This window comes from Rhinolophus sinicus, chromosome 7 (assembly GCF_057876585.1).
Source record: "Rhinolophus sinicus isolate RSI-liver-muscle chromosome 7, RSI-T2T, whole genome shotgun sequence".
NCBI lineage: Eukaryota > Metazoa > Chordata > Mammalia > Chiroptera > Rhinolophidae > Rhinolophus > Rhinolophus sinicus.
This window is the reverse complement of record NC_142507.1, coordinates 25,501,183-25,519,447: the sequence shown is the minus strand read 5'-3', so window position 1 is coordinate 25,519,447 and position 18,265 is coordinate 25,501,183. Positions and strand designations below refer to the sequence as shown.

Genomic DNA, 18,265 nt, shown 5'->3' with positions numbered 1-18,265 from the left:
CATCATTTTACCCATAAATATTTCAGACGTATGAAGAACATTTTTTTTAAAAATTTAGGCTCTTCTTCCATTTTGTCCTTTTCCACCAAATTTATTTCTACTTTACACTCACATTTACATCAACCCAACCAACGACAGCCTTATTAACTACCTAGATCTAATTGTGTTGACATCCTTAAAAATGAGGAAGATCAAAAATTGCTCATTTAAAGCATATCATCATCCATGCCATTCATAAAACATGTTACTATAAAACCACATTTATAACCAAGACTCTTCTAAAGGACACTAAATTAGGAAAAGGGTCAGATAAAAAGAAGTATGCTGAGGGTTATAACAATATTACAGAGTGAAACAAATAGCTGTTGCACAGAAATCTACAGGTAACTCTACAAGTCAGTACGGTTATATATGCTGCACATTATGCTTATGGTTAGGTGACTGTCAAAACCAAAATGTGTCAGAGAATTTTTTCATTATTTCTCTTTATTACTCTCCAACCAGTTATGATAAGTTAAATAAAACTGTCCTAAACAAACTGTAATTCTAATGTTTGAAAAATAGGAGGGAAAAAATAGTTTCACTTTGTTACTACTGTTGCTTTTAGCAAGGAGTTTAAGCATTCAATAATTACAGTATAGTCAACTATATACTATGGAGTATATATTACACATATACATTTGCACATATATATGTAATACATGTGTATATATGGGGATGTGTGTAGAGTCAACAAGTAGACTTCATTGAAATAATTGTGTAATGTATGTGAAAACATGTGACTATTACTTGATTCTGGTGCTAGAAAAAAGTCCCTTTCAGTCCCAGAGCGCACCCAAAATGTATCTCTTTTTGAATAGATTGGAAGGAAGTTTAAATTTAGCATTCCAGTAGAGTAATTTCATATTTCTAAGAGAGACTTTGTGATAATCCTTTGTTTATTTTTCATCATTCTTATTTTATTTTTAATTTCCCTCATACAATAGTTTAATGTGGATTTGTATAGGTTGACTCAAATCCTTTTTTTAAGTAGCATACATTAATCATAAATATACTTAATATACACAAATATAGTTATATTTGAAAAAAATCGTGAATAAAATTTTCTGAATTATAAAGGTTCAAAAATTTTTAGATCTGAGAGTCTAATTTCTTTCTAAATGAGATCAAAATAAGAGTACTGTGTCAGAATTTATGAATCTCATAAGTCCATAAAGTAAGGTCAATGGGTCTCCTTGATGGCAGCTCCAGTTGGAGAAGATTGCTAGTAAGTCCTCTCGGGGGTCCTGGGGAAGAGACCTCCATGCCACTGACACTCCCGGAGAGTGACACTTAACTACAGAGCTACACGGGTAGCTTTGCTTCACCATGCTCATTCCTCCCCAAGGCAGGAGGAGTGGCTTGTATAGTCTGTGAGTAAGAAGTAGCTGGCTCCATCCAGCTACCTCTGGGTATATGGCTCCATCCTTTCCCTTCTCCTTTTCATTAGGGTATGTCTACTTACAAGTATACACATTGAGCTCTGCTCATCCAGGTATTTACAGGGTAAGCTCACACAGTGGGGCATTTGGCCAGTGCTGCCTACTTGGTGGTAAGTCTGTCTAATGAAGGGTGCAGACTTAAGCCATATTTTCCTATCTACTTTGGTTGATAATAAAGCTGACATTTCAATTCCTAGTTATCTGACCCCCAAGTCCATCTCTCCATTGGTAAGAACTTGAGCAGAGACAAATGGGTGTAATTCACTGATCCTCCCCACATCCTAACACTACTCTTTACTAAGCAATTATTACATGCCAAGCACTTTATAAATACTACTTCATGTAAGTCTTTAAACTATCCCAAAAGGCCACAAAAATCACATCGCTTAAAAGAGGGTAAAATGAAGAAATTCAATCGAATCTCTCTATAAAACCAGGTTCCTATGAAATAAATTCATTTAAAAAGCAAGTTAAAGCAACAAGTCCACTATCGTAAAGTTCATTTATTAAGACCTTTACTTAATGCTTTCTTCTTCCTTCTCAAGGTCTTAGTAGGCTTCAGTAAGTTGACTACTCCCTCCTTTTTGAAATACTTTTCTTTCTTGGTTTTCAACACACTGTGCTCACTGTGTCTTCCCATCTCTCTGGCCCACCCTTTGCTAACCCATCATTCATTGTCTGTTTTATCTCTGAATTTGGTGGACCACAGGTTCAATCCAACACCTATTCTCTTTACTTCACCTATTTAAAATGCCATCTTTATGTTGAGGATTCTCAATTTATACTTCCCTCATGCAATAGGTATACACCCACTAGACTGACAATTATATGCTAATAGAAAACTCTAACATGGCCAAAATAAAATATCTGATCTTCCTATAGTACCTATTTCCAAATTATTCCACCCCCCGTCTTCCAAACATCAATAAATGGTACCAGCTGCTCAAGGCAAACTTTAGATCCCTCTTTTTCCTCCACCAACATCTTCTATATAGTCCACTATTCTACCTTCAAACAACTAACTCTATCCATATCAACAATGACTCTCTCCTTGAGTATAAGAAAAGTCTTATATAATCTAGCCTCTACAGCATAGTCAATGAGCTTTAACTACCCTAAAACTTATTTCTGGAATGACCAAGCTCTCTTCAGCCTAAATAAAGGCTTTTTTGTTTGCTGTCCCTCTGTATGAAAAGTGATGCCACCAAATTAATAAATTATAATTAATAAACTCACAACTATAATGAATAAATGCATACATTTGCCCCTTTTCATGTTTCCATGATGGCAGCTAACAATGTCTGGTGCAAGGTAGGGGCTCCATACAAAAAAGTTGAGTAAATCCATTGAATATAATACTGCATATCTATTTACTTCTTCATATTTAAATAGTCCATTAAATCCCAAGCACAGGAGTTGAAGTCACAGTTCAATAGGAAAGAATCAACAGTTACTTACGGAGTCCCACAGAATCTGGTTTGCCATTATCATTCTTACTTGGCTGCACAAGTGGAGCAAATGAAACAGCAAGAATATTTTTACTTTCCCAAGTGTTTTGTCCAGTTCGCATAATTTGTGTTAACTATTTAGAGGGAAAAAAGAAGTAGAGTAGCTTAATTCTGGAAATGTGATTGCTTTACAGTCTCAATTTTGTTTTAACAAAATAATTGCCAATGATTGCTATATAATCACTTGTATTTGAATGTAACCAGATTACTTTCATTTAAATATTTACTATAAAATACAGAAGAAATCACAAATATTTGCTGTTCAAGATAGATGTTTCAATGCAAATGGAATATTCAAATATGTCCAAGTGACTCTGCATAGTATGTTTGGGGTCTGATAGCTTCTAAGGGTATTATTCCAATCCATACCTGCCACTGGCTCCCAAAATATGTTTCACATAGGTTCAGTTGTTTGGTTAAAGCATTATATTAATAAAATCATGTTTTAATTACTGCACCAACGAGTCAACTTCATGATCCTCCATAACGGTAATAAAATATAGATTCTAATTTCAACTTGATATGTCACAAATAAATGTAATTAGTCACAAACGGATTAGAAGTTTTACCTACTCAGCAAACACCCATCACCAGTCCTTGGAAAAAAATATTAGCTCAATACATGGCTTGATTAAATTAGTATCTTCAATTTATATTATAAAAATCATTATTATACTTTACATTATAATGGTATATAATATTTAATAAAACATCAATGGGACGCCATATTTTAAATGTCCAAACATGTAGCTTTAAAAGAAAACAGAAAAAGATTGTTCATCTGTGAGTCTCAACTCTGGAAGCATTCAAGTAATAACATTTTTCTAAGAATGTTTTTTAATGAATGTTTTTATATTACATCTTTTTAATAACTGACAATTTACTACAGAGCACAGTGCATGATAATGGTGAAATCACTGAGATGCAAATAATATGTTGTGATGGTAAGGGATCCCCAAGATATATGAGTATAAACTCCAAAACATCATGCTAGGTCACAGTTGTCTTAGACAATCTATCTTCTACCACGCAAACCACAAGGTGTTTTAAACACCTCAGATTTGGGTTAATATGATTAAAAGTACTCTTTCAAATGCATTTTTATAAACTTTTAAAGTAATTTTCTCTTGAAAGATCCACCCATTTTCTGAATAAATTAGTATTTCATATATTTATTATACTTAATAATTCCAAACTACTGACGCAAATGACTGCAAAATGTTTTCAAATGAGTCTATGTCACACCAAATGCAGATTTAAAAATGTACTCATTTCTTTAATGGAGTTAAACAATCCAAACCAAACTCCAAATAGGATTTCTATTTTCATATGTTCAAAGAATTAAAGAATGTTAGAAATGCAGCCCTTAGTAGAGAGCATCACATTCAAATGGACACCTACCTACAGGTAAAAACAGGAGGGAGCAGTGTGGCAAATGCAGTAGTCCCCCTTTATCCCCAAGGGATAGGTCCAAGACCCCCAATGGATGCTTGAAACCGTGGATAGTATCGAACCCTATATATACTATTTTTTTCCTATAAATACATACCTATGATAAAATTTAACTCATAAATTAGTCACAGTAAGAGATTAACAACAATAGCTTATAATAAAACAGAATAATTATAACACACTGTAATAAGTTATGTGAATGTGGTCTCTCTCTCTCTCTCTCAAAATACCATATTGTATTGTACTTACCCTTCTTCTTGTGATGATGTGAGGTGATAGATACAATGCCTTATTAAGTCGAGAACTTTCACCTTTTCACTTACGGAAGCACTTTACAGCTTCTCTTTGGCATATCCATATTGCCATCATCACTACTCTTGCATTCTGGGGTCATTGTTAAGTAAAGTAAGTTGAACACAAGCACTGCATTACTGTGACAGTCGATCTGACAACTGAGCAGATTACGAAGTGACTAAAGGGCAGGTAGTATATGCAATGTGGAGATGATGGACAATGGGATGATTTATGTCCCATGCAGGACGGAGCAGAAAGGCTCAAGACTTCATCACACGCCTCAGAACATTGCCCAACTTAAAACTTAAGAATCATTTTTGGAAATTTCCATTTAACATTTTCAGACCATGGTTGACCACAAGTAACAAACCACAGAGAACGAAACCAAGGATAAGGGGGGAACAACTGTAGCACACCGGTAGTAGCTAAGCTCGGATGAAAGACCAAGTTTCTTCTAATTCTAGTACAGGGATCTTTCCTATACCTGCTTTGGTTAAATAATTAAGAGTCCATTTCAAATTTTTTCTGTGTAATTAGATCTATGAAGAGCATTTCTTCTTTAAACATTACAATATACCTTTACTGATTATACACTTCCCATCTTAAACTAATGTGTGTGTTTCCTATGCTGTTAAGCAAAAGGGCAGTAGAAGTTACCTGATCTTCTATAGGCATGACTAGAATGCCTCCCACTTTTAGTAATATTTTCATGTAGTTTTCATGGTCTTTCTGGACTCCAGCTCCACAATAAATTCGGTCATACTGATGACTGTCAGATGCTATCTGGAGGCAATTACCAACCACAAATGCAGGTTCACAGAACTCAAATCTGCATGGAAAAACAAATATATTTTAATCCATTTGAACAAAAAAACTAAATCTAAAAAATTTAACATAACCCAGTTCTTTGAAACAGTGAAGTTACCAAATTAATTCTAAGGATAAAACACAAAATTTGATTTAAATATGACATTTATGAAGGTTTATACCAATCAAATATATTATTTTATTATCAGTGCTATAGCATATATTTTCAAAACATAATCTATTTTTTGCCACACCGAAACCTCATTTAAGGCTTAAAAAATGAATAAAATGAAAAGCCCATCACACCAATCTTGTGGCGCCCCACAAATTACATATGGATGAGAATCACAAGGATTAAAAAAAAGAGGAGAGAGAGAGAGAGAGAGAGAGAGAGAGAGAGAGAGAGAGAGACAGACAGAGAGAGAGAGACAGAGAGACAGAGAGAGACAGAGAGAGAGAGAGAGAGAGAGAGAGAGAGAGAGAGAGAGAGAAGCCTTCACTTTCCACTGCTCTTTCCAAAAAAAAAGCTGAGGGACCAGTGGAAATGGGAAGCGCTCATGTGGTATTCATCTCTGCTTGACATTTCTGCTGCAGTTAACAGTGGCAAAGCTTTGTCAGAAAGACACCAGTGTGACCATATACCCTTGGAATCACTACGATTAGGGAGATTTTCCTAATAAATTTTAGCAAAGCTACAGGATTGGGACAGAGAGCAGAATAAACAGAGATTTTTCTTACTGCTGCTTTGGTCCCTGTGATCTCCCTGTGCAACAAAAGAAAAGATACCGTTTCAAAGCAAAGGCACTTTACCCTGATCACTTGTTCCTGGTTACAGTGTTGGTTCATGGTATATAGAGTTGTGCTTTTACAAACTTTCCTATTTAGACTTCTACTTTATTCCTTAAATTCTGACAAATCTGAAAAGTCTCTAATATATAACATATAATTAAAACTTCAATGCACTAATAAAACATGTAATCATTTTTAAATTCCAAATTGCTGGAATATCCTTTCACTTTTAAGTTGATTTAAGTTAATACGACCACACAGCAAAATCAGGCTATCATTTGAGGAAATAATTTTCATTAAAAGTTTCAGCATGCAGTGAAAAACGACACTGACTAACAATCATTTTTGTTTTTAAAACATATCGTGTCCTTTAGTAATTAACAGACTTATTACACAATAAGTTTTCATTAAATAAGTTTAAATTCATTAAAACACAGACACATTATGATACCTGATATTTAAAAAAGTTTACCAAAATTATGCCCTGTGTTCAATTTCCTGTCTTGTTGGTGGTTATGGGGAGTGGGTTGGGAAGGGTTGAGGTGGTTTGGGATGGGGGTGAATAAACACTGTGTTTATCCCATAATCTCTTCTTCATACCCCCACACTAAGGTAGTCTATGCCATTATTTCTTTTATGTAACTGTCTCCTCACTGCTCACACTCTTCAGGTCTCCCTTGAATCATCATTTTACTCCCTACGGGGCAGGACAGGTTCAAGCTCCTTAGAATGACATGTGGGATCTTTATGATTCTACTATTAAATTGTCCATTCACACTCATTTCCTGGCTCTGCCCCTGCCCACACATACTACATTATAGCCAGACTGAATTATTTCCTTCTAATTGCTCAGAGAAACTATTACAAAGTGTTTTTGAAGCCCTGTATCTGTGTATGTGTTCTTTTGACTGAAATACCCCTCCCTCTCTTCTTCCCTTGAAGATATAGTTCAAATATTAGCTTTGCAATGAAATCTTACCCAACTCTTTAATAGTATCTCATTCTTTCCACTGGCATAGTACAAACAAAAGTGTAAATTTACCTACATTAGAGACCATGTTTAATTTCTCTTTTCTACTCAAGACTAAGGTACAATCTATGATTATCTAAAATATGGCCAAAACATAATTTCTTGGATTTTAAGTAATTAGATACTGTGGATCAGATGGTTCAATCACTTTATCAAAGTAATAGTAAGCATTCTTTAAAAAGAAAGTTAGACTACTATTTTCAATGAAAATATCTAAAAACTCATTCTTATAAAAATTCATTTAAAATAATTTACTTTTATAATAATTTAAGTCAGTCATAATTTTCAGGATGAATGTGAACAGGGAATTTAAATACAAATTTCAGTTATTAAACCTCTGTTACCATCGAGTCTGTTAAATCAACTCAGAAATATTCTTATAGTTTTAAAAGCTTCCTACTATTTAAAAACACGTGATTGCTTACAGAACTATTACCTAGGAAAACACCATTACAAGTGAACTTACAATTAAAACTTCTCATATTAGTGGTATTTTATACATCCTCATCCCAGCAAAATGAATTAGAAAGAATTTAGTACCCGACTCTAAAATTAAATGTGTGATTCTGGTCAAGTTACCTTATACTAGTAATTAGCAAAATTCATTAAGTCAAATACTATTTATTGAGCACAAGTTGTGTGTAAAGACTGGAAATACAATGGGAAACACCCATGCTTCTAGCCACACGTGAATATTGAGCCCTTAAAGTGTGGCTAATCCATATTAATATGTACTGTAACAATAAAAATCACCTGCAATTTCAGGGATTCAGTAAAAAAGTAAAATATCTCTATATTTATGTGTATATGTGTGTATATATGTGATATACATATATATTTTTCAACAGACACATAAATTCAAACAACTACCCATCTACTTATCAGTTGTAAATAGGTGCTTCAAAGACTTTCTCCTTAACACAAACATCCCTTTGAAACATTCTCCTGGTTTTCCTGGTATCTCTGAATATTTCTTCTGAATTTTAATTGTACGTATCTCCATCACCTATTCCAGTCCTCAAAAAAGCATTTACTAAATAAGCGAACCATGTAAGAAACAAATGCTTTGTCAACTTTTCCACCTACCAACTTTGAATATGAACCCAAAGTTGACAAATATGCTAATCACAAAAATCTCAGGATTAGAAGAGAAACTTGTCCAGAAATCGTTACAGAATAAAATATGTACCTATGGGCACTCTCTGTATCAACCTGATGGTTCTTGTTTTGCTAAATTGGTTACTAAAAATAACTATAGCTTCATGTTACAGAATGCATGCTCCCTCCCTCCAAAAAAAAAAAGCAAAACTCAAATAGTAAAACAAAACAAACCCTTGGCTTATATGAATAAATCAACTGTCCTATATGTGAAAGGAACTTTTTGGGAGCCTTTCTGAAAATCTTAAATAAGTTACCCTTATTCTGGGAAACAACTTAATATTTTCTCCTGTAACAAGGATCTGAACAAGTATGCTTGCTTCCACTTAGGGAGTACTACAGAAGATCATTACAGAGAAAAAGTAGATGTCTAAGTTTATAAATAATTTCTGTAGTGCAAATGGAATATATACTTCTAAAATATGCATATAAGGTCTTTATACTTTCATTTAAAATACTTATATTAATTTCTTTTACCAGAATACTCAAATTTGAAAGTACAATTGAACTTGAGACAATATTCCAAAAGGGCTGAATATTTATAGATACAAAATAGTAACACTTAAAGAACATAAATAAAACTGGGGAGAAAAGTGTAATATTTTTAAATGTTGGCATTAAAATATCTACAACACAGTAGAGAATCCACAGGCCAAACGCATTAAAATTGTAATACTACCAATAATACTAGTCATTAAAAGTGTCTACCAGAGAGTCCTATCCGGAGATTATTTATTATACTTACAACTATGACTTGACCTTTTCCACCAATGACACATGTATCCTTCACATTAGTAAAGAAAACAAAATAACTCTTAAATTGCATATACTTACATTATTGTTTTCATGTATAAGTGGGCTATGGATCATCTTTCCTATTACAGGACTAATAGATGAACTTTATATTTCTGACTAGGTACATAATTGAGGATACTACTTAGATGTTTTGTATTCTGATACTAAAATTATGGTTTATTTTTATAGTAACATTTCATGTAAATAAATTCATACCAATTGAACTAATATTTTTTCAAAAAGTCGGATTAAAATTTTTCAGGCAAATGTATATGGTTATGCTCATATCCTGTTCATACCACATATGTTAAGAATAAATGATTGATTTGAGAGGCAGAACTCCTATTAATTCTTCCAAAGTACAGAAGAAAATAAACACTATCTTCTAAAAGCTGCATCTTACCTAAGTTTCCAAGAACCTCCATAGGCAAAGGACATACTTTAAAACACAAGTACAATTTCTGTATAATCTGAAAGACTGTAGCAATAAACTAACCAGAAGTTTTCAGTTCATTACAAAATAGTGCTACACTATTTATAGATTTACACATAAAATCTAAGTTAAAAATAGTGAAAGAGAAAATCCAAATTCCACCTTTTCACATCAACCACACACTAAATGAAACCTAAAGAAGAGAAAAAAAAAAAACTGGCAAGAGGTCTACCAAAATACTTCCTATGTGGTTATAATTTTACTCAAAGTATGGTTCACGTGTTCTTTCTCTTATATTTAATTTAGGGGCGTTCATTTAAATTTTAAGTCTGTTATTAAAAATGAAAAGTCATTTGAATGCTTTGAAGAAAATTTCCCAGAGATGACTCACCCTTCTAAATTACACGTCCCAACAATGTTACCTGTATAAAAAAATACTTCTGAAATGTATATAATAATTACAAATTCACTCACTTGTGACTTATAATCATATATTGATTTAAATCTTAAAATCTAATGACTGATTTTTAGATTCTCTTATGCAGAGAGGGAAAGATATTTGACATATTCCTACTAAGATGTACACTGAAAATCACTTGTGGGATAATACAGAACACACATATATTTTGGTTTACAACATGAACACTTGCCCAAAATAACACCAGGATTCTAATCACTTACCTTAGCAGTGGTTTTCTTTATAGGTGCATGTTGGAATATCTTCATCTTGAGACGGACAGATGATTTCGTTCACAGCAGGAACCTTGCCAACTTGCCCATATAATTCTTTTGATAAGCTGCTAGGAGATCAGGGTGACCTAGCCTTGCCCTGCAGCTTCCCTCTTAGACGGATAGTCTAGGTCTAGGAGCTGACTGAGAGTAGAAAAAACAACATTCCCCTTCAATACACTGTTGAAGTGGGGGCTGACAATTTGTACACCTAGTTTATCATGTGCCACAGGATGCTGTCATTGAAATTTTAGACAATTATTCCAATGGAATAAAGGATTTCAAGGACATAGGAAAAAAAAAATCCTACCTTGTTCTCATATCTCATCCAAAACCTGCCAAATGAATCACAGAAACTTCTTTTTCATAAAACACGTTGTCAAAATATACCATTTTGAATTTTAAGAGCTCTGACTATTTCATTAAAACAAGACAAAACTTTGGAACTTTCCATTGGGAAGAAAACCCAGGGAAATGTTAATCTTTTGATCTCCAAATGCAGTCATACCATTCAAAACCTCTTACAATCAATAATTAAGCTAATGAATTTTTTAAAATTTAAAAACCAAAGACTTTACCTTTTCAAGTGTTTCCCTTTCAACTGCATCAAACTCATCTCAGAATAATTCAAGCATTATTTAAAGCAAATTGTTAAAAGTAAATAGAATGATATTTTTTCATTGAATGATACTTTAGGAAATCTGTAGGATCAAAAACAATCGCTAAACTTTTTTACAGGAAATGTGACAGTACCTCATATAAAAGTGAGCTTTCATATATTTCAACAATAATTTCTTCTACTAATGTGTTTGAGGCCATCAAACTTTTACTCATGCCATTTCTAACTGATGTTAAAATATATAACTGACATCCCGGAGGACTATTTTTAAGTATTCTTCTGTCCCACAGTTTGAATGTTTGTCATGATTAAAAACTATTTACAACTTGTAATAATTGTTATAAAACTCCAGCTGAACATTACTAGCATATAAAAACTTCAAATATCTGAGAACTATTTTGAAATAATGTTGAATACATATTTATAGATAAAATCTACTTCAAGTATGCTGTAATTATCTTAAAGATGAAGCAGGACTCCTCTAGTGATGAAGTTGACAGAATATAGAAGCAAATCAAATCACGTGAAAAATGAAAACATAATTAAAAACAAAATTAGGACACTACATATTGCCATAAATCAATTAAAGCTTCTACAACACTATGCTATCTATGAATTTAATTTTAAACTTAACACCTCAACAAAATCTGAGGAATGCACTGCTTCTCCCACTCATTTCTGCCCCCAATTCACGTTGTGTCATTAGTGAACAAGGGTAGGTGTGCTCTATAATAAAAATACTATAGTGCATTTAACCATGTTAACAGCACTACTTAATTCTAACTTGAAGGAAATAAATGATGAAAATAAAAGTACTGCTTCAACTTTATATCTGGGGCTAAATTGCTAGGCTATAATTCACTGGTAGCAGCTTACTGATGGGAAGAAATATTAGAATTCTGTGTTTACATCATCATAGCTAAATCAGAACGAAATAAATAGACAGCCTACCTAATTCTGTTTTCTCATCTGGGAAGCATGGACACCAATATTGCCTCCAGGACTGTGGTAAAGCACTTAGAACGGTACAAGGTATTTAATGATTAGACAATATGCATTAGATGCTGTTATTTTCATCATCTCATTACTGTTTTTAGTACTCATATTATGACTCATTTATATGACAAACTACATAGAAAGAACTCCATTCAAATAGAATGAAAATCTTCAATAAGTCAGACTATTCATTTGGCTACTGATACCAGAATACTTCCAAAATGAGCTACAGTATGCTTCAGAGGGGAGGGGAGCTGGGATCTGTTGTCTCAGAAGGAAACGGCACACCCCAAAGCATGCGGTCTAGGAAGCCAGGTCAACTACATGCACACGTATACATATTCTATAAATACATAACTATAGCTATAAGTAAGTGCTATACCATTACTAACTCATTTGCTAGGTATTTATAGGTTGAAGGTTTATAATTCAGGCTTCTTTAACTGACTTCTTCTTCCAAGTAGCTACAGATGGAAAGATTATTTTGCTTACTGTACATGCATAAATCCTGATTCATACAATTTGACCTTTGCCAACCTTCTCCTTCCCTTGTGAAAGCCAGACCTAAGGGCCTTTAAAACCTAGGCCCACAGACTTGTCTACAGCAGAGAGGGCTAAAATCAAGATGTTCTAGAAAGTATGTGTGAAGAGTAGAATAGGGGTCAGCAAACTGGGAAACAGGCCAAATCTGCCTGCCCTTGTTTTTATAAATAAAGTGTCTACACAGACACCCTGGACTGCCAGAAAGATGAACAAGTGGGTCCTAGAGCAAATTAAGTCTGAAATATTGCTAGAGGCTAAAATGACAAAACAAGTTGTCCTACTTCAGGCATATAATGAGAAGGCAGGGTTTTTTTTGAAAAGACAATAATATTGGGAATAATAGAAGGCAGCAGGAAAAGAAGAAGACCAAATATGAGATGGACTGACTCCATGAAAGAAGCCATAGGAGTGAGTCTACAAGAGCTGAGCAGATTGTTGAGGACAGGACATTGTGGATGTCACTCATTCATAGGGTTGCCAGCAGTCAGAGCCTACTCACAGCACATAACACTCACATAATCCTTATGCCCATTTCTTTACATAATGTCTATCGCTACTTTTGTTCTCTAACAGCAGAGCTGAGCAGTTGCAACAAAGACCATTTAGCCCAGGAAAACTAAACTATTTACTATAAAGGACCACCTTTCCTAGAAACATTTTCCAATGTTTTACAGAACCCTTGAATTCAAACGCCAGTTTTATAAAGGAATTTCAGTGACTCTAGGAATATCTAAATCATACAAGAGGGCTCCCCCTTCCCTCGCATCTCCAAGAACAGTAAATTCAGAGTAGCTTCTCCAAATTATTCCACTTGCTGATGCGGGACTAAGGCATAGGATGTCTGAAAGCACATGCATTATAATGAGGACACTTGTTTCTGAAGAAAGGGCTGCTGCTTTCAGGACACAGGAACCACGCTCGCTTTATAGAGCACACACAAAAACACACATTCGTATCTTTCAAGAGGTCATCCGACATTGTACATTCTAATGTTGAGTAGCTTATCAAGTGTTTCTCACCTACTACATTTGGAAGTGCAGTATGTTCGCCAATAGACATATGCAAGAAAACTCTAAAGATGCAGTTTAAAATTTAAGTGACATGACAATACTTTTGAAAAAGGAACTGATAAAAAAGATCTAAACCAAAAGGATAAATAAGATTGGAAGAGTATTAAGTTTTAGCCATCTATTCTGTGTTACACATAATCAAGGATAATCTGGTACTAAGGAACATAAGTAGCAATTAATTTTCCTGAGTTACTTTGTATTTTAATTAAAATATGTATTTTGATGACCTGTACACAATATAATGAAACTGCTTGGAAATCGGATTTTAAAAATCACTTTACATGGCAAGTTTTTTAAATTTAAAAACTGAAAATAAGTAGGGGCAGACAGGTGGCTCAGTTGGTTAGAGCATGAGCGCTGGGCAACTGGGCTGCCGGTTCCATTCTCACATGGGCCAGCGAGCTGCACCCTCTGCAACTAGAATGAAGTCAATGAGCTGCCACTCAGCTCCCAGATAGCCAGATGGCTCAGTTGGTTGGAGTGTGGGCTCTCAACCACAAGGTTGTCTGTTCGACTCCCGTAAGGCATGGTGGGCTGCACCCCCTGCAACTAACAATGGCAACTGGACCTGGAGCTGAGCTGTGCCCTCCACAACTAAGATTGAAAGGTCAACAACTTGACTTGGAAAAGTCCTGGAAGTATACATACTGTTCCCCAATAAAGTACTGTTCCCCTTCCCCAATAAAATCTTAAAAATAAACAAAACAAAACTGAAGTAGAAATATTATCCACAAACATCAACAAAAATTGCAAGGAAATCATCCAACACTAATAAGATAGGAAGAAAAAACTACTGTATCTTTATAATTTCTGTCACTAAAATCACATCATATAAAAAGACAAAAAAGCCCACTGAATAACTCATCAACTTTGATCACTTAACTTGCAATCACTCACTACTTTATGCAAAGTGAAACATTTATCCAGTACCTACTCTTTGTATGCAAGCTACTTTTATAATCTGAAATACGTAACAAATATTTCAGACTACTTGAAAACCAAAATAGTTAAAATTCCCAGAACTGTTTAATTTTTCCAGACTAGTTTAATATAAGAATCCGTTTTAAAAATTAGTCAACACTTCAGAAACAACTATATTACAAAATCTGACTATTTTAACTAAAAAATAAGACCATTACAAATTAAAAAGAAACACTTAGATCAGTCACATCACCATATTTTACAATTCATTGTTTTATGAATAACAAATCTAAACAAGGCAACAATAACAACTCAAGAAATACAAGGCAAGGAAATTTGATCATTTTATAAATACATGATAACAATTTTAGAAAACTGTATTTATATACTGGAATATATAAAACTTTATTCCTCAACCTTATATGTTATGGATTATTTAATATTTAAATTGTATCAACATAGAAAAATGCTTTAAATAGTGACATATTTTACTGTTTCCCATGACCATGTCCACTTGTCAGCAATACACTTGCGCTCACTCCATAGATACTTGTATAGAGGGGCTTCAATGACTCCAGATTCTTCCTTGAGTTTGTTCTGCTTGATTAATGACCCAAAACGGAATTATCTGTGCCACCATGTATTAATACATGAAATATATTACTAACATACATATAAAAGACCTTACAATAGACCTTAAACATTTACTTTCACTAATATTACTTTCATATTTTCTAAATTCAAATGTATTCAAAACGTCCTTACATGTATATAGTTTCAACATCAAAATACTTAAAACAGAAATTCAAATTTAACAAAATTCTATAGTTCTAATAAACAGTATAAAAAATATGTCCACATCTTAAGCCCTTAACATGCTACTAATCGTAAGACACACAGAAATATAAAAGGATGCTAAAATTGAACCCCAATTTCTTGTAAAATTACCTGGGCTAAAACTTTTATTTCTGTCAATATATTATTCTTGGAAATAGAATATGAACCAACACGGTAAGCACTTGAAAAATGATTCAAAATGTGAATTAAATGTTATTTATAAAGACAAGCATAAATAAGATAAATGATGGTGTTCAGCAAATTGATACATAAAATTCAAGTGGCTTGCTCCAATCCATTGAATTACTTATAGAACAAAATAAAAACTGAGCATTTCCAAACTCCCCCAAGCTTGCCTGACTGAGGTCTTTACAATCCCAGTTATAATCACACCTAGGTGGACACAAAACCTCCCTTTCAACAATGAGTATTTTACTACAACATAATATCAGTTCTCTGTTCTTCAACTGCTCAAGTGCCACTTGCCAGAGGATAGACAGATACAAACTGGCAATGGCAAAGGGGAAGGAAAGAAAAGGGCAAGGGGAAGAGGGAGGAGGGGTGAAGAAAGGAGAAAGGAAAATACACTTCTGCAGCATTCACAGGGCCTTTTTGGCACTGTCCTCAAACCTAAACTCTCTAGAGAAAAGCCCTGAGCTCTGATCCAGACTCCTCCAAGTTCCTCACCTTCATGGTCATGCCCAGGGAACTAGAGACAAGTGAGAAAGGCACACTCCCAACAACCCGAGTTGGAACTCTGAATAGCTGCACTAAAACTTATATAAAATGTGTAAGTTATATAAACTTGTGATTCCTATTCTTTTTAAGGCTTTCTTCGAAAATGACTAGTTGAGAGATATAAATGCCCTCCAAATTTTACATAATTTCAGGGTTCACAGACTTTAGCATAAGAAGCCTTTCCTCCATTGTATTATCATTGATAAATTTTAGAAATATTACCCACCAAATATTACCCACCTTCCCTGCCAGCTCAAGGACCAAAGACTATGCAATATTTCGTGGAAGGGAAAGCAGGAGTTCAAAACAATGGTGTTATAAACAAATTTCTCAAACAACCCTATCACAAGATATATCAATGTATTTCTATCATAATTTCCTCTAGATACTAAGTAACTGAATGTTTTTATGAAAGTCCTTTATATGCTAACAAGTATCACCCTTATGTTGTTAATTATCCCCAAGGTATAAAACCAGTTCCAGGAAAGTATTCTAACCAAGCATCTTTGCATCTTCATAAAAGGTAGTTGCATGATGTTTAACGTATGGAACATTACCCTACTAATAGTGATGTCAGCATAAAATTTTTAAAAAGTTATTGCATTTATTTATAATTGACTATAGACTTACATAGAATAAGAAGTATAGCATAATTATTCGAATTTTTTCTCTCATTTTACACAATGATTTTTGCTGCATTCAATTATTTCAGGATGAATAAACTAACAGTATTGAGGAACAGACATGTCATACATATCTTACATACCAAGTGCTTTAAAACCAAAACTATACTTACTTATCAAAGCTATCACTATTTTTGATGAAGCTCTCCAGTTTTTCCTTGGCATATTCCACCACATCTGAATGAAGCTCAATTCCATGATTTATTCCAAAAGGACCTGCAATCGTAGCAGCAGCATTTTTATAAAAAATATTAATAATTTGTCATTACAGAGCCTTTTTTAGTTTCTGCTCATTTATCACAGGAGCATTTAAAGAGGGTTTGAAATATGTGAATATCTTCTAGCCACAGATTTAAAAAGCTGAATGGAAATCTCATTATTTATACTGCTTTAATTAAAAAAAAAAAGCTTATCTGTCAGGACAATACTGCCAAAGAAAATCATACTATATAAGGTTTAAACGCTTTACCATTACATTTTTATTTATCATTGGTTAAAATATTGGTAATTCTAAAATCCTGAAACCATGGGCTGACACAGATATTATGCAAATATCTCACAACACCCCACTACTACCTAGTAAATGCTAACTTCCTCAAAGGCCAAGACTACATCCTATGCCTTTTAACGCTCCCATTATTTAGCAGAGTGTGGCCATCAGTCATTTTTGCAGAGCTGATTTTACTCTCCTGTTCCAACATACTTCACACTTTTCACTTGGTATTTCTTTATGCACATAGCCAAGGATGGGTGACTTCCTAAGAATGAGAAACAGGTGAGAACCTCAGCTGATTTTGGTATGGTTCCTTTCCCCACCCTGGCACCAGTTCTCTAAGAATATGACTAAGTGGATTTACTTTCCTAAGGTGCATGCGGCCTGCCCCACGTCCCACATGAAAGTAACACACAATCACATCTAGTTATGCTAAGTTCCTTTCTAGTTTCTGAAATTGAGTCAACCAGGTTTTCTACTCCACATTGGTTATATTTTTGTTTTACTTTGAGATTAGTCTCCCAGAGAAAAGTGTGCATGCGTATGTGTGTGTGCATGTTACTTATTTTCTGTATCTTACATGGATTTATTTTCTGTGTCTTGTATCTATCTTAGGAACTACTTAATAGGATGTGCCCCCTCCTGAATATCATTAAAAACACAATATATATTGGAATTTTCAAAAACAAAAACAATCAGTTGATTATCATGTTTGAATGTTCAGGGGGCACATAAAAAAAATGGTTTGTGATCTAGGAACTACCTACCCTATACAAATTAAACCAAAATCTTCATTTACTGTCTTCAAGCCAAAATCAAATCAAAGATAATGCTTTAAACGACTATAGCTCTATCACATTGTATTTTATTATATTAAAAACCTGATTCT

The 18,265-nt window shown here is 33.9% G+C and overlaps 1 protein-coding gene across 5 annotated transcripts in view; it reads right to left on the bottom strand.

Moving 5' to 3' along the window:
* Positions 1–18,265, bottom strand: part of PCMTD1 (protein-L-isoaspartate (D-aspartate) O-methyltransferase domain containing 1) — a 70,596-nt gene that overhangs the window by 6,685 nt on the left and 45,646 nt on the right. For 4 of the 5 annotated variants that reach the window (XM_019712565.3, XM_019712564.3, XM_074318924.2 and 1 more), the window contains 3 exons: positions 16,997–17,099; positions 5,393–5,564; positions 2,940–3,063 (listed from right to left, as the gene is read on the bottom strand). In XM_019712565.3, the coding sequence (XP_019568124.1) occupies positions 2,940–3,063; positions 5,393–5,564; positions 16,997–17,099 (399 nt within the window). Of the gene's footprint in view, positions 1–2,939; positions 3,064–5,392; positions 5,565–10,428; positions 10,621–16,996; positions 17,100–18,265 lie in introns of all 5 variants that reach the window. The other variant, XM_019712566.3, reaches the window with a different exon arrangement.